This window comes from Bombina bombina, chromosome 6 (assembly GCF_027579735.1).
Source record: "Bombina bombina isolate aBomBom1 chromosome 6, aBomBom1.pri, whole genome shotgun sequence".
In the NCBI taxonomy this organism is placed as follows: Eukaryota; Metazoa; Chordata; class Amphibia; order Anura; family Bombinatoridae; genus Bombina; species Bombina bombina.
Window position 1 is genome coordinate 1,144,995,236 of NC_069504.1, and position 27,935 is coordinate 1,145,023,170.

A 27,935-nucleotide genomic window follows, 5' to 3' on the forward strand; every position below is an offset into this window, starting at 1 on the left:
GGGGAGGAGAATATCCCACAAGTAATGGATGACGCAGTGGACCGGACACACCAATGTTGGAGAAATTATCTTTATTTGGGACAATAAATAGATTTGAATAGAACCCCAAACCCTGTTTCTTTAGAGGAACTGGAACAATCACCTTCATGCAGTCTTGGGAGCTGGATTTGGTTTCTTATAAGGCTTGGTTTTATTCCAATTTGAAAATGGTCTCCAATTGGAACCAGAGGCCTTAGGGGAAGGAGTTGACTTTTGTTCCTTATTCTGACGAAAGGAACGAAAATGATTAGGAGCCTTAAATTTACCCCTAGATTTTTTATCTTGAGGCAGAAAGACTCCCTTCCCCCCCAGTGATAGTGGAAATAATAGAATCCAATTGAGAACCAAATAATATATTACCCTGTAAAGATAGAGATAGTAATCTAGATTTAGAAACCATGTCAGCATTCCAAGATTTAAAGGGACAGTCTACACCAGTATTTTTATTGTTTTAAAAGATAGATAATCCCTTTATTACCCATTCCCCAGTTTTGCATAACCAACAGTTATATTAATATACTTTTAACCTCTGCAGAGGCTTAGATACAAGATAATCACAAACTGCCCCTTTATTTCAGTTCTTTTGACAGACTTGCAGTCTAGCCAATCAGTGCCTGCTCCCAGATAACTTCACGTGCACGAGCACAGTGTTATCTATATGAAATACGTGAACTAGCACCATCTAGTGGTGAAAAACTGTTAAAATGCATTCTGAAAAGAGGTGGCCTTCAAGGTCTAATAAATTAGCATATGAACCTCCTAGGTTAAGCTTTCACCTAAGAATACCAAGAGAACAAAGCAAAATTGGTAATAAAAGTAAATTGGAAAATTGTTTAAAATTACATGCTCTATCTGAATCATGAAAGTTTATTTTGGCCTAGACTGTCCCTTTAAGCTATAAAGCTCTTCTGGCTAAAATAGCTAAAGACAGATTTAACATCAATCTTAATAATGTCAAATATAGCATCACAAATGAAATGATTAGCATGTTGAAGCAGAAGAATAATGCTGGATAAATCACAATCTTGGATAAATCACAATCTTCTACCTGACGAGCTAAACTATCCAACCAAAAAGTTGAAGCAGCAGCCACATCAGCCATAGAAATGGTAGGTCTAAGAATATAACCAGAATATAAATAAGCTTTCCTTAGATAAGATTCAATCTTTCTATCTAAAGGATCCTTAAAAGTAGTACTATCTTCCATAGGAATAGTAGTACGTTTGGCAAGAGTGGAAATAGCCCCATCAACCTTAGGGACTTTTTTGCAAAACTCCAATTTAGCCACAGGTAGAGGATACAACTTTCTAAACCTAGAAGGATTAAAGAAGAACCAGGCTTTGACCATTCTTTAGAAATCCTATCAGAAACAGCATCTGGAATAGGAAAAACCTCAGGAGCAACCTTAGGAGGTTTAAAAACAGAATTTAAACGTTTACTGGGTTTTTTTATCAAGAGGACAAGACTCTTCAATACCCAAAGTAACCAGAACTTCCTTTAACAAAGAGCAAATATAATCAATCTTAAACAGATAGGAAGATCTGAATCAGGATCCTCTGAACCAGAGGAATCATCAGCAAGGGACATTTCAGTATGCTGTCGGTCAATACAAAGTTCATCAGAAATATGAGAAGTTTTAAAAGACCTTTTACGTTTATTTGAAGGCGGAATAGCAGACATAGCCTTATCTATAGCTGCAGCAATATAATCTTTAACATATGCAGGTTTATTAGGTACATTAGACATTGAAGGAACAACAGACGATGTATTAGTACTAATAGAAACATTATCTGCATGCAAAAGCTTATGACAGATGCCACATAATTGAGCTGAAGAAATATCAGTTAATTTACAGCAAGATCAGAGGCAGGATCAGACAGACATCTTGCAAAATGTAAAAAGAAAAAAAAAAAAGAAAAAACATTTAAACAAAATATTTAATTTCCTTATATAGCAGTTTCAGGAATGGGAAAAAATGCTTATGCTAAAGTAAAATGCAAAAAAAATAAGCATTATGGTTCTTGATAATATGAAGAGAACCAGAAGCAATAAAGGAAGAGGGGTAATATACAAAAAGTTTTGGCGCCAAGTATGACTCAAAAGGAAGTTCCCAAAAAAAAAAAAATTGCCGCCAAAGCTAACATCAGGAAATGACGCAACTCGCGTCATAGGCGCAACTTCGTGCCAAAACATCAAGTCAACAAAGACGCAGGAAATGACAAAACTTGCGTCATCCTAGACGCGATTCCGCACCAAAAAAAATTTGCATCAAGAATGATGCCATACAGAACAGCATTTTGCGTCCTCGCGACCCTAGCTTGCCCGTGAAAATTTTGGAAAAAGTCAAACTGAAAAATTGAACCCCAGGTAAGAAAAATAATCTTCCCAAATACATTCCATAATGAAACTGATAGACTGCAGAAAAGGGAAATATACATAGACCTGACTCTTGGCAAATATAAGTAAATACATATATTTAAAACGTTATAACATAAAGTGCCAAACATGGAGTGTGTCCTAAAAGAAATGATACATACTTACTGGAAAACACCCATCCATATATAGCAGACAGCCAAACCAGTACTGAAAAACATCAGCAGAGGTAATGGTATAGGAGTATAACGTCGATCTGAAAAGGGAGGCAGGAGATGAATCCCTGCGACCGATTACAGAGAGCCTTTGAAAGGATTTCCTATGGGTGAAACCACTAAATCAATAAGCAATAATCCCTTCACATCCCTCTGACAAACACTGTACTCAGAGGAACTGGGCTTCAGAATGCTTAGAAGGGCCTATCACAGAAGTAATCAAGCACAACTTACCACCTCCATAAGTTTGTAAAACTGAGGTGTGTGTGGTGGGAGGTGTATTTATAGGCATTTTGAGGTTTGGGAAACTTTGCCCCCTCCTGGTAGGAATGTATATCCCATATGTCACTAGCTCATGGACTCTTGCTACTTTACATAAAATAAATATAAAGTCTTGCTGAAAGCAAAATACTTTTTATTTTTATTATAAAGGTTGCAAAGTTTACAACATAATATCAGTAAAAAGTTATATTCTGGGCAACAACAAAGATACAGCTGTAGTGACAAAGTATGCAATGCACTCATTGTAGCCTTTGAGAACAAATTTTGAACACAGCGAAAACCTCAATGCAGACTGAAAAACCTTGTCCTTTATATAAAGCACTAGCTATGTGTAAGTGCGGCAGCCAGGCTCCTTCCTTGCCTCATTATGCCCCCAGTAATGCAACTAGGCAGGAGGGCTCATGAGTTCTAGTCTACTGAGGGCATGTTGCCTTCATTAAAAGGCTTACTGTAGGAATGTTCTGGGCTGAATTCTGATGTTTGAGCATATAGCTAAAATAACTCGGTGATTAAACTTGTGATTTTAGCCATGTTGTGCACCCTTCCGGTAGAAAAGTCACATGCCCTACCACTATTCCTAGAAGACCTACACACCCTACCCCCAACTACTAGAAGACCTGCACAACCTTCCCCTAGATTTGGCAGCCCTCTAGATTATATTTATTAACTAAAAGTATAAAGCTGTTATATAATCTCTCTCTGCCTATCAAAATTACCCCTATCTTATGTAATAGTATAGTATTGAATTAGCATATGAATAATCTTAATAGACCATATACAGCTGATTATAAGAAAATTCGACCAATCTTGGTACACATGCAGTTGTGGCCTAGTGGTTAGGTTGATAGTCTTTATATTATTAGGTCAGGAGTTCAAATCTGGCCATTATTGTTTATTAGTATTAATTTATACTAAATTTTATTTATATTTTTTTAATTTTTTATCTTTTAAATTAACAATATAGATGCACAATTTTGCTATATCAGGAATATATTTAGCATATCAAACATGTCACACGAGTAAACGGAGCATTCTTAATATTCACCCACAATATCTTTTTAGTTAAAAATCTTTTAATACATTAGCACTTTAATAATCAATATTATTTATGATATTGGCTATCAGTCAATATTTATATTTAGGCACCACATTAGTATTTTAACTATTTGACCACTCTATGCAAACAGGCAGTCATGGCCTAGCGGTTAGCTTGTTAGATATTTATACTATGAGGTCGGGAGATCCAATCTAGTCAATGTTTAATACTAATATATATCACATTATATATAGTGGCTTAATACTGTCACATTAAGAGTACATTAACATAGTAAATATGTCATATGAATACATCAAGTATTCTTAATAATCATTCATAATATCTTTTTAGCAAATTATTAACATATTAGCACTATAATAATTACTAGTATCCCCTTCCAATATTGGCTTTTAGTCAATTCTTATTTTATTTTTAGCCATCACACTAGTATGTTAACCAACATGTCACACATATCTGCTATGGCCACACATAGCAATCCATCACATAATGGTACATCATTGCTTTCCTTATATGTACATCACTATAAAGGTAAATACCACTATCTGTTAGGCACAAGTACATCACATTTATACACCTTTTTTCACACACACGTTTATTTTGTATAATGCACCACTTGCACCAGTCACAGCATTGTCAAGATACATTCAGTACACTATGAACACTTGCATCAGAAGCCTGCTTATAGCCTAGTGGCTGGGTTGATGGTTTCCCAGCCACTAGGTCGTGAGTTCTAATCCGACCATTAGATGTAGTAATATGATCGATTATATGGCTTTATATATATTTTTAGTAATTATATATTTTTTTAGTATTTATTCTTGTATTTATATATAATTTGTTATTATATGATTTATATGTTTATTATAAATTTATTACTGAGAATTCATCTATTATATTTATAAATATCAGATTATTATATCGTATTTCTTTTATATTGTTTGTAAGACTGAAATATCTAAATATTATTGTTACAATTATTGAGATTAAAACTTGCTATCGATTCATGTTAAATTGCCCTTGTATATATAGAAAGATTTTTTTGAAGTTTGTATAAATTGTATTCATTTTTAACAAAAGTGCTATGTATCTCAGGGCGACACCCTGTAATCAGATAGTACACCTGAGCAAGGGAGGTGTGTGAATTTTCAGGGTTTTGATTGGTCCTGTCAGTCCTTTTAAGTCAGCAAGGTAGCTCTTAGAATTATGTAGCCTGATGAAACGGCATGTTAGCCGAGAAACGCGTTGCTAAGTAATTTTTATATTTTTAATAAATACTTTTATTTTGTCTACCTTGCTGGTGAATTGTTCTATTTGCCTTATTGATCCCTTGCTTGGATTAACCTCTATCGGCATATCCACCTTTATTTTCCACCACTCCTCCAACGATCCAGGAGCAGCTGTACAGGCCTCAGGGAGTCAGCCGAACGGCTCTTTAAGATTCGGCACGCCTGATATTGCACTGCTTGTGCAACTCCGTTTGTGAGTATAACTTCTCGACATCTGTTGTATGTGTATTCTGTGCCTGGGATAATCTGCACCAAGGACGGTATCTATATTTTATGTCATAGGTATCTTTTTTCCCCACATCGTTGGTGAAGTGATTACCCAGTGAACAGCTGATTTCACCCTCTAGCGAGTCAGCCGAGCGGCTCTGAAGCTTCGGCTCACCTGTTATTGCACTGCATGTGCAAACATCTTTGTGAGTATTACTCTGAACTGTTAGTTTAGAATCATTTGTAGCCAAGGATCATCTGCACCAGAGCGCCTCTTCTTTTTTTGTTTCTATACAGAACGCAGTCATCTCTTCCCCTAGAAAAGCATCCTTACTCCTAGAAGACCAGTGCGCCCTACCCCATATTCCTAGAAGACCTGTGCGCCCTACCACTACTACAAGAGCTGGGCGCCCTACACCTACTACTTAGAAGAGCCACGCATTCTACCACTATAAGAGCTGAGTGCCCAACCCCTACTACTTGGAAGACCTATGCACCACACCCCTAAAAGAGAAGTGCGCCCTACCACTATTACAAGAAGAGTCGCGCGCACTACCCCTACTACTTGGAAGAGCCGCGCGCCCTACCCCCAACCTGGAAGACATGAACGCCCTACTACTAGAAGTTACGCGCCCTACCCTCATTCCTAGAAGACCTGCATGCCTTACCTATAGAAGAGGCATGTGCCATACCACTACTACTAGAAGTCATGCACCCTGCCTGCAATCCTAGAAGACATACACTCCCTACCCTTACAAGACCTAAGTGCCCTACCGGTATAAATGCCGCTTGCTCTACACCTACTACTTAGAAAAGCCATGCGCCCTACCCACACTACTAGAAGGCCTGCGTGCGCCCTACCCCTACTACTAAAGTCACATGCCCTATCCCCACTCCTAGAAGACCTGCACGCCCTACCCCTAGAAGAGCTGTGCACCCTATCACTACTACTAGAGAAGTCCCGTGCCCTACCCCCACAGTCCTAGAAGACACAAGTGCCCTACCAGTAGAGAAGCTGCATGCCCAAACCACACTCCTAGAAGACATGTGCACCCTACCACTAGAGCAACTTGCGCTACCATTACTCCTAGAAGACCTCTGCATCCTGCCCCAAACTCCTAGAAGAGCCGTGCGCCTTACCCCTACTCCTAGAAGACCTACGTGCCATACTCTCACTACTAGAAGAGTCACGCGCCCTACCCCCACTCTGAGCAGAACCCAGCATCATACCCATAATTGACCTGAGTGCCCTACTGGTACAGCTACGTACCCTACCCCTTGGAAGAGCCATGCCCCCTACCCACACGTCCTAGAAGACCTGCGCACTGTACCCCTAGAAGAGCAGTTTACCATATAACTACTCCTAGAATACCTGCGTGCCCTACTGGTAGAAAAGCTACGCGCCCTACCCCTACAAGAATCTCCTGCTCCTAGAATCTGGTGGTCCACCTGCATGGGTCTCGTATGCTTCTCCTTTCTTGTTACTCTTATTTTCATTTAACAGAACTCTTGACATTTGTGTATTTGGTTAATTTCCTCTTGCTGAATCATACTCCAATATTGACGCAGTGGGGGTATTTTTAGACTAACTACAAAAGTTATTTTGTGTGGCTAGCTGCTTAATATTAGTGCGATATTGCGTGAATCCTGAACAATCTCAAATGTACACAACAAACCCGCACACTTCTCTTTCCCATATGATACACACTTACATGTCTTCTGGAGTCCAGTGAAGCAACAGTTTTATTTTACCAGTATCCTCTTTTCTCTTAGCGAGAACCTAGAAGAGTCAACAGGAAAAAACTAAATTACAAAATAAAGACTTAAAAAAATTGAAACAATAGTGTCAAATTACAATTACAGGCCAAGAAGATTTCACCAGTGTTTGCATATGCAAAAGTTATCTACTGTGATTAAATACAGTAGAATTGCATAATCAACAAGTACACTATAATAAAAAGACAATGCAAAAATACTCTGAATTTAAAATGAGCAGATTTTTTCTGACAAATGTAAAAAATGTACTTTGGTTTTCCGGCATGCTGTATCAAGTGACAGCCATCAGCCAATCAGACATATACATATACACTGTGAGCTCTTGCACATGATTAGTAGGAGCTGGTGCATGGTACAGTGTGATTGGGTGATGACTGTCACATGATAGTTAAACGTATATACTGTGAACTCTAGCTGATGCTCAGTAGGAGCTGGTGCCTCAGCAAGTGTGCATATAACTCATGTTACAGCCTGTGTCACGTCACAGAAAACAGTGTCCAGCACCAATCTGCTTAAGGTGGGTGCACGCTGCAGGGTCCTCAATCAGCATACAAAAGACAGCAGCACCATTCCTCCACAGCAACGTTACGTGTTTATTGGGACATAACCAACTAAGTACGACAACGTTTCAGTCTACAAGACCTTAATCATGTAGCATACAGAGAACAACTAATTCACCTTATTTAAACCCAATATAGGCGGAGTTTCAATTCTCAGGTTAACCCTTTCAACACTACATCTCCCTCTACTGGTGAACTATCAAATGACAAAACCTAGTGCATACAGAATTCACATTAAACAATTACTGCGCAGAATGTAGTACAACTCTTAGGAGTAAACAAGACAATGCATTAACTGGGGTGATTACATAAGCCTGTGCACCCTTCACTTGTTCCCAATTTGTTGGATTGAGAGCTTGCATTGTGTGGCTGTTTTAGGGTCCCAGCCGTCAAGTGTATCTTGGTTTGCTGCAGCTACTACAGTCTGGGATCAAAACATTTCTGACCTTATTTCTAAAGAGGTTTCACTTGAAGAAATTCAGGATTGCTAGAGGTTGGTCAAGACTGCAAACTGTTTAATTTGCGATAGCTGTTGCAATGAATGGCATTAATATGCACAGTGCTAATAGGACTTCTGGCTATAAGAATCTTATGGCTCATGTTATGGTATTTAAAAGCAGAATTCGTTCGATTGAACCTCTTTTTGTACCTCGACTAGATGCTATTATTATAACAGTTACTGGGGTAAGGGAGCATTCCTGCAGCAAGACAAAAACATCTAAGGGCAGTGTTAAAGGGATAGTCCAGTCAAAATTAAACTCATGATTCAGATAGAGCAGAAATTGTAATCAAATTTCTAATTTACTCCTATTATCATTTTTTTTTTCATTCTCTTGGTTTCTTTATTTGAAAAAACAATAATGTAAGCTTAGGAGCCAGCCCATTTTTGGTTCAGTACCTAGATAGCGCTTGCCGATTGGTGGCTACATTTAGGCCGTTGTGTCTGCAGAACTTTCCTGTCTAAATCAGCCTATTTTATGGTTGTCTTGTGGACATCATAGCTTGGGTATAGGATCCCACACATGTGATGGCTTGTGGACTCTTGCCATATGTATGACTGAGGGATTATGGGAAGTGAGTATTTGTGCTGGAGTTTAATGATATAGCATGGGATACCACAGTTGTAACATTTTGCACATAATAATAAGAGAAGTCTGCATTGGATGGTAAAGGACAGTCATACTTACTGTGCTGTGGAATACAACGCTGTGTCCATTTCCTAAGCTTTCTATTTGAGCAGAGAGATTAAAGCAAATGGCACGGTGTCGTATCGCATCTAGTGTTTGGGCGTCAAAGAAATCATGTGGCCTTGCTGAAAAGCAATGCATAAACAAGTTAATATCTGAAGATGATTGTTTTACCTACACTACTAGGGCACTGAAAACATTTATATCAAACTATATACTAGAAAAAATGAAAACGGTGTCTCCGTTTATTCACTTTTGTAGAAAATGATGTACCCTGTATACATGTACAAACCTTAACATGACTATATATAAAATATGAGCGGCCAAAGTATTCAGAACACTGCCATTCTACAAGGAAATGTATCTCCTTGATCTTGATCAACTAGAAAACAATCTTGCTTAGGCTAAAGGGTCACACAAATCCATACTAATGGGAAGTTCCCCATTACTGGTAGAAACTTCCTGATGTCAGAGGCTTCTTCCCTTTCCAGCATCAGTTTCCCATGAAGTCAGAGGCTAAAGATAGAAATAGAAAAAGGAACAAAAACAACTTCCCAAGACAATGAACGGGCACATGAGAAAAAATGAAGACCCGTTCCTGGTGGGCTTTTTATGAGTTTATCTAAATAATGTCAAGCAGAAATCTCAAGCTAGGTGCATGTGGTGTTATATTATGTCTGGTGCCTAAGCCAACACTACCCAGCATGCAAAGTTCTGGTGGTGAATGTGAACAGACAACTGGTTAATGGTACACAATGAACCTTAAGTCTTTTGTTCCGATGCTTTGCCTGGGAAGATTAGTTATTGTGAGCTAAAAGATAACCTGCGCCTAAGATTGGAAAGCATGGGATTTATAGAAGACATCTGACTTCAGGAAGTTTGTACATCTCCTCCTGGTTACAAAGCAACCTAACCATTGTTATTGTACAGTCACAACAGAACATGAGATAATGAGTTTCATGTGATGAACCAGGTTTAAGGATTTTTACTTGGTAAGATGCAACAAAACCTTTATTCTACTTCTGAACAAATGACAATACACAAAGAAACTGCACAAATGACCTAGTTATTCTCCAAACATTAGATTTTAAAGGCAGAACACCTATCAAACATATGTCCACAAGGTGTGGCACCACTGAGAAAATGGAATAACCAGGACGCATGTGCAGTGCCAAGTGCATAATATCTTAAAAGCAGAACACAAGCTACATTTCAGTGACTCACTGGCCATGTTCAGTGATATTGAACTAATAAAACAATTTCTCCCTCAACAAGGCAAGCTCATTAATTCACTTCTAACACCGTTATTAAAGGTTAAAAAAAGGATAACATTACAAATGCTTCAATTACTCAGAAAACAATCTCCCCTGCCTGAATAACTTGCTAAGTATGATGTAAATGATGCAATGAACAGATTGGTTTTGTTTAACCTTTCAAACCAGCTTTAGAGTCTTAAGATTAAATCCAACTCACATTTCTGAAGAGTCTGCATCCTCCTGGCGATAAAGCACTCCATGCTGCACATCACTACTTACTGGTATTATTGTATTCGCTACTTACAATTTGCACTGGGTTTTATTGTTTAGCAATTCATGTAAGTTCTAAATACACAAACTAAAGAGCACAATAGTGTTTGTGAAAGCTCACAATGCAGTAGGGATTGGTTTAACTTGGTAAATACTACAGAAGAAATGTCACTATTATACTGCTGTTCTATAGGAACTGCTTAAAAGGACAGTAAAATAAAACATTAAAAGGACATACACCAAAATTAAAATAGGTTATCTAAATAAAGCATTATGTGTAGATAAAACTTGCAATTGACATGCATTACCTATTTTGCAGTTGACTCTCCTAAAAATGGGGGGAAAAACATGCAGGGTGTTTATACCTATGTCCTATACTCTTATTACCGAGATACTGTTTTCCCCTCACTCCCTACAGACAGGAAGTCACCTACTGACATACCTGACTCACTGAATATGTATACGTACTACAGTCTAATCACTGAGTTACTGTTTTCCCCTCACTCCCTACAGACAGGAAGTCACCTACTGACATACCTGACTCACTGAATATGTATACTTACTACAGTCTAATCACTGAGTTACTGTTTACACTCACTCCCTACAGACAGGAAGTCACCTACTGACATAACTGACTCACTGAATATGTATACGTCCTACAGTCTAATCACTGAGTTACTGTTTTCCCCTCACTCCCTACAGACAGGAAGTCACTAACTGACATACCTGACTCACTGAATATGTATACGTCCTACAGTATAATCACTGAGTTATTGTTTTCCCCTCACTCCCTACAGACAGGAAGTTACCTACTGACATACCTGACTCACTGAATATGTATACGTCCTACAGTATAATCACTGAGTTATTGTTTTCCCCTCACTCCCTACAGACAGGAAGTCACCTACTGACATACCTGACTCACTGAATATGTATACGTCCTACAGTATAATCACTGAGTTATTGTTATCCCCTCACTCCCTACAGACAGGAAGTCACCTACTGACATACCTGACTCACTGAATATGTATACTTACTATAGTCTAATCACTGAGTTACTGTTTTCCCCTCACTCCCTACAGACAGGAAGTCACCTACTGACATGCCTGACTCACTGAATATGTATACTTACTATAGTCTAATCACTGAGTTACTGTTTTCCCCTCACTCCCTACAGACAGGAAGTTACCTACTGACATACCTGACTCACTGAATATGTATACTTACTATAGTCTAATCACTGAGTTACTGTTTACACTCACTCCCTACAGACAAGAAGTCACTAACTGACATACCTGACTCACTGAATATGTATACCTACGTACTATAATCACTGAGCTATTGTTTTCCCCTCACTCCCTACAGACAGGAAGTCACCTACTGACATACCTGACTCACTGAATATGTATACCTACGTACTATAATCACTGAGTTACTGTTTTCCCCTCACTCCCTACAGACAGGAAGTCACCTACTGACATACCTGACTCACTGAATATGTATACGTCCTACAGTCTAATCACTGAGTTACTGTTTTCCCCTCACTCCCTACAGACAGGAAGTCACCTACTGACATAACTGACTCACTGAATATGTATACTTACTATAGTCTAATCACTGAGCTATTGTTTTCCCCTCACTCCCTACAGACAGGAAGTTACCTACTGACATACCTGACTCACTGAATATGTATACCTACGTACTATAATCACTGAGCTATTGTTTTCCCCTCACTCCCTACAGACAGGAAGTCACCTACTGACATACCTGACTCACTGAATATGTATACTTACTATAGTCTAATCACTGAGCTATTGTTTTCCCCTCACTCCCTACAGACAGGAAGTCACCTACTGACATACCTGACTCACTGAATATGTATACGTACTATAGTCTAATCACTGAGCTATTGTTTTCCCCTCACTCCCTACAGACAGGAAGTCACCTACTGACATACCTGACTCACTGAATATGTATACGGCCTACAGTCTAATCACTGAGTTACTGTTTTCCCCTCACTCCCTACAGACAGGAAGTCACCTACTGACATACCTGACTCACTGAATATGTATACGTACTACAGTCTAATCACTGAGTTACTGTTTTCCCCTCACTCCCTACAGACAGGAAGTCACCTACTGACATACCTGACTCACTGAATATGTATACATACTACAGTCTAATCACTGAGCTATTGTTTTCCCCTCACTCCCTACAGACAGGAAGTTACCTACTGACATACCTGACTCACTGAATATGTATACGTTCTACAGTCTAATCACTGAGTTACTGTTTTCCCCTCACTCCCTACAGACAGGAAGTCACCTGACATACCTGACTCACTGAATATGTATACGTTCTACAGTCTAATCACCGAGTTACTGTTTTCCCCTCACTCCCTACAGACAGGAAGTCACCTGACATACCTGACTCACTGAATATGTATACGTACTACAGTCTAATCACTGAGTTACTGTTTTCCCCTCACTCCCTACAGACAGGAAGTCACCTACTGACATACCTGACTCACTGAATATGTATACGTACTACAGTCTAATCACTGAGTTACTGTTTTCCCCTCACTCCCTACAGACAGGAAGTCACCTGACATACCTGACTCACTGAATATGTATACCTATGTACTATAATCACTGAGCTATTGTTTTCCCCTCACTCCCTACAGACAGGAAGTCACCTACTGACATACCTGACTCACTGAATATGTATACTTACTACAGTCTAATCACTGAGTTACTGTTTTCCCCTCACTCCCTACAGACAGGAAGTCACCTACTGACATACCTGACTCACTGAATATGTATACTTACTACAGTCTAATCACTGAGTTACTGTTTTCCCCTCACTCCCTACAGACAGGAAGTTACCTACTGACATAACTGACTCACTGAATATGTATAAGTCCTACAGTCTAATCACTGAGTTACTGTTTTCCCCTCACTCCCTACAGACAGGAAGTCACCTACTGACATACCTGACTCACTGAATATGTATACTTACTACAGTCTAATCACCGAGTTACTGTTTTCCCCTCACTCCCTACAGACAGGAAGTTACCTACTGACATACCCGACTCACTGAATATGTATACTTACTACAGTCTAATCACTGAGTTACTGTTTTCCCCTCACTCCCTACAGACAGGAAGTCACCTACTGACATACCTGACTCACTGAATATGTATACCTACATACTATAATCACTGAGCTATTGTTTTCCCCTCACTCCCTACAGACAGGAAGTCACCTACTGACATAACTGACTCACTGAATATGTCTACGTCCTACAGTCTAATCACTGAGTTACTGTTTTCCCCTCACTCCCTACAGACAGGAAGTCACCTACTGACATGCCTGACTCACTGAATATGTATACCTACGTACTATAATCACTGAGCTATTGTTTTCCCCTCACTCCCTACAGACAGGAAGTCACCTACTGACATGCCTGACTCACTGAATATGTATACTTACTATAGTCTAATCACTGAGTTACTGTTTTCCCCTCACTCCCTACAGACAGGAAGTCACCTACTGACATACCTGACTCACTGAATATGTATACGTCCTACAGTCTAATCACTGAGTTACTGTTTTCCCCTCACTCCCTACAGACAGGAAGTCACCTACTGACATACCCGACTCACTGAATATGTATACGTCCTACAGTCTAATCACTGAGTTACTGTTTTCCCCTCACTCCCTACAGACAGGAAGTCACCTACTGACATGCCTGACTCACTAAATATGTATACCTACGTACTATAATCACTGAGCTATTGTTTTCCCCTCACTCCCTACAGACAGGAAGTTACCTACTGACATACCTGACTCACTGAATATGTATACGTACTACAGTCTAATCACCGAGTTACTGTTTTCCCCTCACTCCCTACAGACAGGAAGTTACCTACTGACATACCTGACTTACTGAATATGTATACGTACTACAGTCTAATCACTGAGTTACTGTTTTCCCCTCACTCCCTACAGACAGGAAGTCACCTGACATACCTGACTCACTGAATATGTATACGTCCTACAGTCTAATCACTGAGTTACTGTTTTCCCCTCACTCCCTACAGACAGGAAGTCACCTACTGACATGCCTGACTCACTGAATATGTATACGTCCTACAGTCTAATCACTGAGTTACTGTTTTCCCCTCACTCCCTACAGACAGGAAGTCACCTGACATACCTGACTCACTGAATATGTATACGTCCTACAGTCTAATCACTGAGTTACTGTTTTCCCCTCACTCCCTACAGACAGGAAGTCACCTACTGACATACCTGACTCACTGAATATGTATACGTCCTACAGTCTAATCACTGAGTTACTGTTTTCCCCTCACTCCCTACAGACAGGAAGTCACCTACTGACATGCCTGACTCACTGAATATGTATACCTACGTACTATAATCACTGAGCTATTGTTTTCCCCTCACTCCCTACAGACAGGAAGTTACCTACTGACATACCTGACTCACTGAATATGTATACGTACTACAGTCTAATCACTGAGTTACTGTTTTCCCCTCACTCCCTACAGACAGGAAGTTACCTACTGACATACCTGACTCACTGAATATGTATATGTACTACAGTCTAATCACTGAGTTACTGTTTTCCCCTCACTCCCTACAGACAGGAAGTCACCTACTGACATACCTGACTCACTGAATATGTATACCTATGTACTATAATCACTGAGCTATTGTTTTCCCCTCACTCCCTACAGACAGGAAGTCACCTACTGACATACCTGACTCACTGAATATGTATACTTACTACAGTCTAATCACTGAGTTACTGTTTTCCCCTCACTCCCTACAGACAGGAAGTTACCTACTGACATACCTGACTCACTGAATATGTATACTTACTACAGTCTAATCACTGAGTTACTGTTTTCCCCTCACTCCCTACAGGCAAGAAGTCACCTGACATACCTGACTCACTGAATATGTATACGTACTACAGTCTAATCACTGAGTTACTGTTTTCCCCTCACTCCCTACAGACAGGAAGTCACCTACTGACATACCTGACTCACTGAATATGTATACTTACTACAGTCTAATCACTGAGTTACTGTTTTCCCCTCACTCCCTACAGACAGGAAGTCACCTACTGACATACCTGACTCACTGAATATGTATACTTACTACAGTCTAATCACTGAGTTACTGTTTTCCCCTCACTCCCTACAGACAGGAAGTTACCTACTGACATAACTGACTCACTGAATATGTATACGTCCTACAGTCTAATCACTGAGTTACTGTTTTCCCCTCACTCCCTACAGACAGGAAGTCACCTACTGACATACCTGACTCACTGAATATGTATACCTACGTACTATAATCACTGAGCTATTGTTTTCCCCTCACTCCCTACAGACAGGAAGTCACCTACTGACATAACTGACTCACTGAATATGTATACGTACTACAGTCTAATCACTGAGTTACTGTTTTCCCCTCACTCCCTACAGACAGGAAGTCACCTACTGACATACCTGACTCACTGAATATGTATACTTACTACAGTCTAATCACTGAGTTACTGTTTTCCCCTCACTCCCTACAGACAGGAAGTTACCTACTGACATAACTGACTCACTGAATATGTATACGTACTACAGTCTAATCACTGAGTTACTGTTTTCCCCTCACTCCCTACAGACAGGAAGTTACCTACTGACATACCTGACTCACTGAATATGTATACTTACTATAGTCTAATCACTGAGTTACTGTTTTCCCCTCACTCCCTACAGACAGGAAGTTACCTACTGACATACCTGACTCACTGAATATGTATACTTACTATAGTCTAATCACTGAGCTATTGTTTTCCCCTCACTCCCTACAGACAGGAAGTCACCTACTGACATACCTGACTCACTGAATATGTATACGTCCTACAGTCTAATCACTGAGTTACTGTTTTCCCCTCACTCCCTACAGACAGGAAGTCACCTACTGACATGCCTGACTCACTGAATATGTATACCTACGTACTATAATCACTGAGCTATTGTTTTCCCCTCACTCCCTACAGACAGGAAGTTACCTACTGACATACCTGACTCACTGAATATGTATACGTACTACAGTCTAATCACTGAGTTACTGTTTTCCCCTCACTCCCTACAGACAGGAAGTTACCTACTGACATACCTGACTCACTGAATATGTATACGTACTACAGTCTAATCACTGAGTTACTGTTTTCCCCTCACTCCCTACAGACAGGAAGTCACCTACTGACATACCTGACTCACTGAATATGTATACCTATGTACTATAATCACTGAGCTATTGTTTTCCCCTCACTCCCTACAGACAGGAAGTCACCTACTGACATACCTGACTCACTGAATATGTATACTTACTACAGTCTAATCACTGAGTTACTGTTTACACTCACTCCCTACAGACAGGAAGTCACCTACTGACATAACTGACTCACTGAATATGTATACGTCCTACAGTCTAATCACTGAGTTACTGTTTTCCCCTCACTCCCTACAGACAGTAAGTCACCTACTGACATACCTGACTCACTGAATATGTATACGTACTATAGTCTAATCACTTAACAGTTACTGTTTTCTCCTCACTTCCTAACTGCCTACAGCCAGGAGGTCACACACTGACATACCCAGCTTACTGAATATGTATACATAGGTCCTATACTCTAATCCCTGACCTATTGTTATCCCCTCTCTCTGCCTACAGCCAGGAAGTCACTGACATGCCTGACTCACTGAATATGTATACGTATGACCTATACTCTAATTACTGACCTATTGTTATCCCCACTCCCTACAGACAAGTAGTCACTTATTGACATGCCTGACTCACTGAATATGTATATCTATGTACTATAATCACTGAGCTATTGTTTTCCCCTGACTCCCTAACTAGCGGCCTACAGACAAGAAGTCCCTAACTGACATGCTTGACTCACTGCATATGTATACCTATGTACTATAATCACTGAGCTATTGTTTTCCCCTCACTGCACAACTGCCTACAGACAAGAAGTCACTAACTGACATGCCTGACTCACTGAATATGTATACCTAAGTACTATAATCACTGAGCTATTGTTTTCCCCTCACTCCCTACAGACAAGAAGTCACTGACATGCCTGACTCACTGAATATGTATACCTACGTACTATAATCACTGAGCTATTGTTTTCCCCTCACTCCCTACAGACAAGAAGTCACTAACTGACATGCCTGACTCACTGAATATGTATACCTACGTACTATAATCACTGAGCTATTGTTTTCCCCTCACTCCCTACAGACAAGAAGTCACTGACATGCCTGACTCACTGAATATGTATACCTACGTACTATAATCACTGAGCTATTGTTTTCCCCTCACTCCCTACAGACAGGAAGTCACCTACTGACATGCCTGACTCACTGAATATGTATACCTACGTACTATAATCACTGAGCTATTGTTTTCCCCTCACTCCCTACAGACAAGAAGTCACTGACATGCCTGACTCACTGAATATGTATACCTACGTACTATAATCACTGAGCTATTGTTTTCCCCTCACTCCCTACAGACAAGAAGTCACTGACATGCCTGACTCACTGAATATGTATACCTACGTACTATAATCACTGAGCTATTGTTTTCCCCTCACTCCCTACAGACAAGAAGTCACTAACTGACATGCCTGAGTCACTGAATATGTATACCTACGTACTATAATCACTGAGCTATTGTTTTCCCCTCACTCCCTACAGACAAGACGTCACTAACTGACATGCCTGACTCACTGAATATGTATACCTACGTACTATAATCACTGAGCTATTGTTTTCCCCTCACTCCCTACAGACAAGAAGTCACTAACTGACATGCCTGACTCACTGAATATGTATACCTACGTACTATAATCACTGAGCTATTGTTTTCCCCTCACTCCCTACAGACAAGAAGTCACTAACTGACATGCCTGACTCACTGAATATGTATACCTACGTACTATAATCACTGAGCTATTGTTTTCCCCTCACTCCCTACAGACAAGAAGTCACTAACTGACATGCCTGACTCACTGAATATGTATACCTACGTACTATAATCACTGAGCTATTGTTTTCCCCTCACTCCCTACAGACAAGAAGTCACCTACTGACATGCCTGACTCACTGAATATGTATACCTACGTACTATAATCACTGAGCTATTGTTTTCCCCTCACTCCCTACAGACAAGAAGTCACTAACTAACATGCCTGGCTCACTGAATATGTATACCTACGTACTATAATCACTGAGCTATTGTTTTCCCCTCACTCCCTACAGACAAGAAGTCACTAACTGACATGCCTGAATCACTGAATATGTATACGTCCTACAGTATAATCACTGAGTTATTGTTATCCCCTCACTCCCTACAGACAGGAAGTCACCTACTGACATACCTGACTCACTGAATATGTATACCTACGTACTATAATCACTGAGCTATTGTTTTCCCCTCACTCCCTACAGACAAGAAGTACCTACTGACATACCTGACTCACTGAATATGTATACTTACTACAGTCTAATCACTGAGTTACTGTTTTCCCCTCACTCCCTACAGACAAGAAGTCACTAACTGACATGCCTGACTCACTGAATATTTATACCTACGTACTATAATCACTGAGCTATTGTTTTCCCCTCACTCCCTACAGACAAGAAGTCACTAACTGACATGCCTGACTCACTGAATATGTATACCTACGTACTATAATCACTGAGCTATTGTTTTCCCCTCACTCCCTACAGACAAGAAGTCACTAACTGACATGCCTGACTCACTGAATATGTATACCTACGTACTATAATCACTGAGCTATTGTTTTCCCCTCACTCCCTACAGACAAGAAGTCACTAACTGACATGCCTGACTCACTGAATATGTATACCTACGTACTATAATCACCGAGCTATTGTTTTCCCCTCACTCCCTACAGACAAGAAGTCACTAACTGACATGCCTGACTCACTGAATATGTATACCTACGTACTATAATCACTGAGCTATTGTTTTCCCCTCACTCCCTACAGACAAGAAGTCACTAACTGACATGCCTGACTCACTGAATATGTATACCTACGTACTATAATCACTGAGCTATTGTTTTCCCCTCACTCCCTACAGACAAGAAGTCACTAACTGACATGCCTGGCTCACTGAATATGTATACCTACGTACTATAATCACTGAGCTATTGTTTTCCCCTCACTCCCTACAGACAAGAAGTCACCTACTGACATGCCTGGCTCATTTGTATGAGGACTGCTGAGAAACTTGTTTTATCTGTAAAATAACAGTAAGAGATACACAAACTATCCAGCTTTGTCTCCCACCTCCTCCGGTAACACTGCGCAGCTCCTTACTCCCTCTCTCCTCACCGGACTAAACTTCTTACTCATACGTCTGAGAAACAATATCCTTGTAGCCAGGATTATATTTCACTGAGAAGTGTGTGAGAAGTTTAGCGCTAATTTATTATATTGCAACCATTTGGTGCAGCAGAGAAGGCATAGCTGCCTGATTTTAGGCTAATTAGCTTGTACAGTGAAATATAATTCTGCCTACAAGGAGATTGTTACTCAGAGACATTTGTTTAGTCCAGTGAGGAGAGGGGGTGAGGAGCAGCACAATGTTACCACAGGAGGTGGGAGAAAAAGTTGGATAGTTTTAGGCAATTCTGTGCATCTTTTACTGCTATTTTACAAATAAAAACGAAATTTATGCTTACCTGATAAATGTATTTCTTTCTTGACACGGTGAGTCAACGGATCATCTAATTACTATTGGGAATATCACTCCTGCCCAGCAGGAGGCGGCAAAGAGCACCACAGCAAAGCTGTTAAATATCACCTCCCTTCCTTCCCACCCCAGTCATTTGACCTTAGTAAAAGGAAAGAAAGGAAGCAACAAGGTGCAGAGGTGCCTGAGGTTTATATCATAACAAAAAACCTGTCTTAAAAAAAAACAGGGCAGGCCGTGGACTCACCGTGTAAAGAAATAAATTTATCAGGTAAGCATAAATTTAGTTTTCTTTCTAATGACACGGTGAGTCCACGGATCATCTAATTACTATTGGGAATCAATACCCAAGCTAGAGGACACATAAGGGAGGGACAAGACAGGGAACCTAAACAGAAGGCACCACTGCTTGAAGAACCTTTCTCCCAAAGGAAGCCTCAGCCGAGGCAAAAATGTCAAATTTATAGAATTTTGAAAAAGTGTGTAGAGAGAGGACCAAGTTGCAGCCTTGCTAATCTGTTCCACAGAAGTTTCATTTTTGAATGCCCAGAAGGAAACAGCCCTCGTAGCAGTTTCATAAGCCAAACGAATGATACTCTTCAGCCACAAGGAAAGAGAAGTAGCCATAGCTTTCTGCCCCTTACGTTTCCCAGAGAAAACTACAAACAGAGCAGACGACTGGCGAAAATCCTTAGTCGCCTGTAAATAGAATTTCAAAGCACGTACCACGTCTAGGTTGTGCAACAGACGTTCCTTATGAGAAGAGGGTTAGGACATAAAGAAATAACAACAATCTCCCGATTAATGTTCCGATCTGAAACCACTTTAGAGAGAAACCCTAACTTAGTACGCAAAACTACCTTATCTGAATGAAAAATAAGGTAAGGACACTCATACTGTAATGACGAGACCTCTGAAACTCTACGAGCAGATGAAATGGCAATAAGAAACAAAACTTTCCAAGACAACAATTTAATATCTAAGGAATTTAAGGAATGCATAGGCTCAAACGGAGCCTGTAGAAATTTAAGAATAAGGTTAAGACTCCAGGGAGGAGTAACCAGCTTAAACACAGGCCTGATCCTGACCAAGGCCTGACAGAACGATTGTACGTCTGGTACATCCGCCAGACGTTTATGTAACAAACTAGACAAGGCAGATATTTGAGCGTTTAAGGAGCTTGCCGATAAACCCTTCTCCAAACCCTCTTGAAGAAAAGACAAAATTCTAGGAATCCGAACTCTACTCCAAGAGTAGCCTTTGGATTCACACCAATGCAGATATTTGCGCCATATATTATGGTAAATCTTTCTAGTCACAGGCTTACGAGCCTGAATCATGGTCTCAATGACCAACTCAGAAAAACCACGCTTAGATAAAATTAAGCGTTTAATCTCCAAGCAGTCAGCTTCAGAGAAACTAGATTTGGATGAAGGAAGTAGAAGGCCCTTCATCAATGGAAGTCTCCAAGGTGGAAGAGATGAAATCTCTACTAGGTCTGCATACCAGATCCTGCAAGGCCACACTGGTGCGATAAGGATCACCGACGCCCTCTCCTGTTTGATTCGAGCAATGACTTGAGGAAGGAGAGCGAACGGGGGAAATAGGTATGCGAGACTGAAATTCCAAGGTACCGCCAGAGCGTCTATTAGTACAGCCTGAGGATCCCTCAACCCGTACCTCGGGAGCTTGGCATTCTACCGAGATGCATGAGATCCAGTTCCGGCTGTCCCCATTTGAGAATCAAGCTGGAAAACACTTCCGGATGGAGTTCCCACCCTCCCGTGTGAAAGGTCTGTATGCTCAGAAAATGCGCTTCCCAATTGTCCACTCCTGGAATGTGGATCGCAAGCTACCTCTGTCATGGCCAAGGAACTCCCGAGTTCCCCCCTGATGGTTGATGTATGCTACTGAAGTTATGTTGTCCGACTGGAACCTGATAAACCGGGCCAAAGCCAACTGAGGCCAGGCCAGGAGAGCATTGAAGATTGCTCTCAGCTCCAGAATGTTTATGGTAAGAACCGACTCCTTCCGAGTCCATATCCCCTGAGCCTTTAGAGAGCCCAAGACTGCTCCCCATACCAACAGGCTGGCGTCCGTTGTCACAATCACCCAGTTGGGTCTCCAGAAGCAAGTTCCCTAGGAGAGATGATCCTGAGACAACCACCAAAGAAGATAATCCCTTGTCTCCTGATCCAGATGTAGACGCATAATCTCCGTTCCACTTCCTGAGCATATATAACTGCAGAGGTCTGAGGTGGAAACGGGCAAACGGAATGATGTCCATGGCCGCTACCATCAGACCGGTTACCTCCATACATTGAGCCACTGATGGCCGAGGAGAGGACTGAAGCGCCAGACAAGAATCGAAAATCTTTGATTTCATGACTTCTGTCAGAAAAATCTTCATTGATAGGGAATCTATTATGGTTCCTTAGAAAACTACCCTTGCAGTTGGAATTAAGGAACTCTTTTCCAAATTCACCTTCCATCCGTGAGATCGCAGCAAGGTTAACAGCATCTCCGTGTGGGAGTTTGCTTGTTGAAAGGATGGCCCTGAACCAGAATGTCGTCCAGATAAGGCGCCACTGCATTGCCCTGTAACCCCAGCACCGCCAACAGGGATCCCAGAACCTTTGAAAAAATTCTGGGAGCTGTGGCAGGGCCGAATGGAAGAGCCACAAACTGGAAGTGTTTGTCTAGGAATGCAAACCTCAGAAACCTGTGATGATCCCGGTGGATGGGAACATGTAGGTACGCGTCCTTTAAATATACAGTTGTCATAAATTGACCCTCTTGAACCAAGGGAAGAATTGAACGAATAGTTTCCATCTTTAAGGACGGTGAACTTGTTTAGACTTTTGAGATCTAAAATTGGTCTGAAAGTTCCCTCTTTTTTGGGAACCACGAGCAGATTGGAGTAAAATCCCAGACCTTGTTCCTGTCTTGGAACAGGAACTATCAATCCCAGGTCGGAAAGGTTTCAAACACAGTAAGAACGCCTCTCTTTATCTGGTCTACAGATAATCTTGAGAGCCGAAACCTGCCCCTGGGAGGAAAGGTCTTTAACTCTAGTTTGTATCCCTGAGACACGATGTCCCCCGCCCAGGAATCCTGAACATCCCGAACCCAAGCCTGAGCAAAGAAGGAAAGTCTGCCCCTCCCCCCCAAGATCCGGTCCCAGATCGGGGGCAGGCCCTTCATGCTGACTGAGTCATTAGCGGGCTTCTTAGATTGCTTTCTCTTGTTCTAAGACTGGTTAGGCTTCCAGGAAGGATTTGACTGTTCCTGCTTGTTAGAGGGAGAGGAAGGCTTACCCTTGAATTTTCGAAAGGAACAAAAATTACTCAGACGTCCTTTCTGTTTATTCCTCTTATCCTGAGGGAGGAAATGACCCTTTCCTCACGTAATGTCAGAAATAATCTCTGCCAATCCCGGACCAAACAAGGTCTTACCCTTGAACGGGATCGCCAAAAGCTTAGACAGACGACACATCCGCAGACCAGGATTTCAACCATAAGGCACTGCAGGCCAGTACGTAAAAACCAGAAATTTTTGCTCCCAGTTTGATAACTTGTAGGGAAGCATCTGTAATAAAAGAATTGGCCAACTTAAGGGCTTTGATCCTATCCTGGATCTCTTCAAAAGGAGTGTCGGTCTGAATACAATCAGACAACGCATCAAATCAGTATGCCGCCACAATAGTAACTGTAGCAATACACACCACAGGTTGCCATTGTAAGCCCTGGTGTACATACATCTTTTTGAGCAACCCCTCCAACTTCTTATCCATAGGATCTTTGAAAGAACAGCTATCCTCTATGGGAATAGTGGTTCTCTTAGCTAATCCCCCGAGACCTGACAACTGCCAAGAGCCCCCCCAGAAACTTTGTGAAAATTCTGGGAGCTGTGGCAAGGCCAAACGGAAGAGCAACAAATTGAAAGTGCTTGTCTACAAAAGCGAATCTCAGGAACTGGTGGTGATCCCTGTGGATGGGAACATGAAGATACGCGTCCTTCAGGTCTATGGTCGTCATGAACTGACCCTCTTGGACCAAAGAAAGAATGGAACGATATGTTTCCATTTTGAAGGATGGTACACTGAGAAATTAGTTGACACTTTAGGTCTAAGATGGGTTGAAATGTTCCCTCTCTTTTGGGAACCACCGAGTTGAATAGAATCCTAGACCCTATTCCCTTACCAAAACTGGAACAATAACTCCCAGGGAGGAAAGGTGCTGAACACAGCTTAAGAATGCCTCTCTTTTTACCTGATCTGCAGATAACCTTGAGTAGAGGAATTTGCCCCTGGGAGGACGAGAATTGAATTCTATTCTGTAACCGTGAGATACTATGTCCACAGCCCAAGGGTCTGGGACATGGCGTATCCATGCTTGACGAAACAAGGAAAGTCTGCCCCCCACTTGATCCAATCTCCGACTGGGGGCAGACTCTTCATGCTGACTTAGATGAAGGCTTCTTCAATTGCTTCCCCTTGTTCCAAGTCTGATTGGATCTCCAAGAGAACTTGGCCTGCTCCAGCTTGGAAGATGAGGAGGAAGACTTTTGAAGTTACGAAAGGAACAAAAATTTGAATTTTGGTGCACCTTAGGCCTATTCTTCTTGTGTTGAAGTAGAAAAGACCCCTTTCCAGCCGTAATTTCAGAAATTATCTCCGCCAGACCAGGACTAAACAGGGTCTTACCCTTGTAAGGTAGCGACAGGAGCTTGGACTTGGAGGTAACATCAGCTGACCAAGATTTCAGCCACAAAGCCCTGCAGGCTAGAACAGTGAAGCCAGACATCTTGGCTCCCAGATTAATAACTTGCATGTTGGCATTAGAGATAAAAGAATTGGCCAGTTTGAGAGCCTTGATCCCATCTTGGATCTCCTCTAGCGGAGTATCCTCTAAAATCAACTCGGACAAAGCATCACACCAATAAGATGCAGGGCTTGTTACCGTAACAATACAAACAGCAGGTTGCCATTGAAGACCCTAATGAACATATATTTTCTTTAAATAAGCCTCCAGCTTTTTGTCCATGGGATCCTTAAAAGAACAGCTATCCTCTATAGCAGTGGTCTCAAAGTACAGGCCCCAGGGCCAAATGCAGCCCTCAAGATAGTTTCATCTGGCCCTCTCTTGTTTAATAGGTAAACCATTCTTTTGGGCTGTCAATTTTTTTTTTAAGGTTCTAAAAGTTGTAACTAGTTGATATTCTCTATAGGCACTCAGGAGACAAATATAAAGACAAAGCATCCAGTGTAGACTCCCACCACGCACTGCGTTGGGTAAATATCACTTTTAAATTGCTATACAGTTCCAAGATGATCACTTCACTTGGTACTCATAAGATAAATATACAACTGTGTATGTCTATTGTGGGCTACAACTCCCACTATTCACTACTACTTGGATAAAGGTCACTTCCTAGTATATTTACTCACTCAGTTCAAGCAGCCTCCATGGGGGAAGAACACTTGACCAGTGGCCCCCAGATACTTGGAGTTTGATACCCCTGCTCTATAGGAATCGTGTTTCTCTTGGCCAGCGTAGAAATAGCCCCTTCTACCTTAGGCACCGTGCACCATGAGTCTCGAATGGAGTCAGCAACAGGAAACATCTTTTTAAAGACAGGGAAAAAGAAACCCTGGCTTATCCCATTCCTGTGTAATGATCTCCGACACCGTCTGGAACAGGAAACCCTTCCACAGAGGAAGGATCATCATAGTATTTATGAAGCTTACTAGATTTCTTAGGGTTGACAGCGACAAGAATCTGAGTTGTCCAAAGTAGCCAATACCTCCTTTAAAAGTAACCGGTGTTCAAGCTTAAAGGGACACTGAACCCATTTTTTTTCTTTCGTGATTCAGATAAAGCATGCCATTTTAAGCAACTTTCTAATTTACTCCTATTAGCAATTTCTTTGTTCTCTTGCTATCTTTACTTGAAAAAGGCATCTAAGCCTTTTTTGGTTCAGTACTCTGGACAGCACTTTTTTAGTGGTTGATGAATTTATCCACCAATCAGCAAGGACAACCCAGGTTGTTCACCAAAAATGGGCCGGCATCTAACCTTACATTCTTGCATTTCAAATAAAGATACCGAGAATGAAGAAAATTTGATAATAGGAGTAAATTAGAAAGTTGCTTAAAATTTTATGATCTACCTGAATAACAAAAGAAAAAAATTGGGTTCAGTGTCCCTTTAAATCTGAAGTCTACTTCTTCAGAATCAGGCAAAGGATTTATACTGTCAGGGTCTGAGATTTCACCCCCAGAAGCTACAGAGGTATCCTCCTCATCAGACTTATGAGGGAGGTCAACTTTCGCAGCAGCAGATGGGACAGACACCTTATCAGAAAAATTATTTCCTCTTGCGCTTCCCCATCATGGGAAAAGCCGATAAAGTCGCAGATACTGCAGAAGATATCTGTGCAGCAAAATCTATTGGCAAATATACACCTCCAGGAGGTTGAGAGGAACCGCAGGGCACTGTATGTGATGCCATCAAGTCTTGGGACGTTTGAGGAGAAAGCTGCGGCATATCCTGAACAGCATTATCCTGAGACACAATAGGCTCAGAAGAGAGAAATTTATTTTTAAAAGGGACAGTCTAGTATAAATTAAACTTTCATTATTTAGATAGGACATTTTAATCAACTTTCCAATTTACTTTTATCATTAAATTTGCTTTTAAACCTAGACAGACTCATATGCTTATTTCTAAGCCCTTGACGGCTGCCTCTTATTACATGCTTTTTAAAATGCTTTTCAACACAAAGAGACTGAAAGTACATGTGGGCCATATAGATAACACTGTGTTCAGGCACAGGGGGTTATTTAAGATTTAGCACAAAACAATGCTAAATGCAAGTCAATAGATAATAAACAGTCACAGTCATGTGATCAGGGGGCTGGAAGAAGGTTCCTAGCTACAAGGTAATCACAGAGGTAAAATGTATATTAATATAACTGTGTTGGTTATGCAAAACTGGGGAATGGGTAATAAAGGGATTATCTATCTATTAAAACAATAACAATTCTATTGTAGACTGTCCCTTAAAGTTTTAGGGTCTTAGCTAAACATGAGGAGCAAAATTGCATAGGGAAAACAATTTGGGCCTCTAAACATAAACATTTATCAAATGAAATAGGCTCCTGTTCAGTGTCCATAGCTAAGATAAAAAAAAAAAGTAAAATGAAACAAAAAAGTTTACTGTCACTTTAAAAGAAACTGAACTTCTTCAAAGTGTTGTAATTGCCTTTTTAACAAGGAAAACTGGGATACTACAAAGCGTTAATATGACCCCAAAAATAAGCAAACATTTTAACACCTCTACACCTCAGTCAGACTGAGGTGCCCTACCGTCACCGTTAGTAGCCAAATAAGAGAGAAGCTCCAAAAGCCGTCACAGCCGATAGCCTGCAGAGAATGACACCCCTCCGCTTCAGCATACAAGCGGAAATTCGGTTGTCACGTGACCAGCACACACAGAAACTGCGCACTAACAAAGCGTGCAAACGTGTCTCAGCCTTACTAAACTAACGGATCTGGTCAAATTTCCAACGGGCAGCAAGAAAACAGCAGGTTGT

At 40.9% G+C, this 27,935-nt stretch overlaps 1 protein-coding gene and 1 long non-coding RNA gene across 4 annotated transcripts in view; both read right to left on the reverse strand.

Moving 5' to 3' along the window:
• Nucleotides 1-27,935, reverse strand: part of AEBP2 (AE binding protein 2) — a 181,203-nt gene that overhangs the window by 41,542 nt on the left and 111,726 nt on the right. For all 3 annotated transcript variants that reach the window (XM_053719120.1, XM_053719119.1, XM_053719121.1), the window contains 2 exons: nt 8,983-9,107; nt 7,172-7,239 (listed from right to left, as the gene is read on the reverse strand). In XM_053719120.1, coding sequence (XP_053575095.1) covers nt 7,172-7,239; nt 8,983-9,107 — 193 coding nt within the window. The remainder of the gene's footprint in view (nt 1-7,171; nt 7,240-8,982; nt 9,108-27,935) is intronic.
• Nucleotides 12,631-15,503, reverse strand: LOC128664286 (uncharacterized). The gene is made up of 3 exons (XR_008402941.1): nt 15,473-15,503; nt 13,807-14,809; nt 12,631-13,143 (listed from the first exon to the last, which is right to left on the reverse strand). It is a non-coding gene; the product is annotated as an uncharacterized LOC128664286 (long non-coding RNA).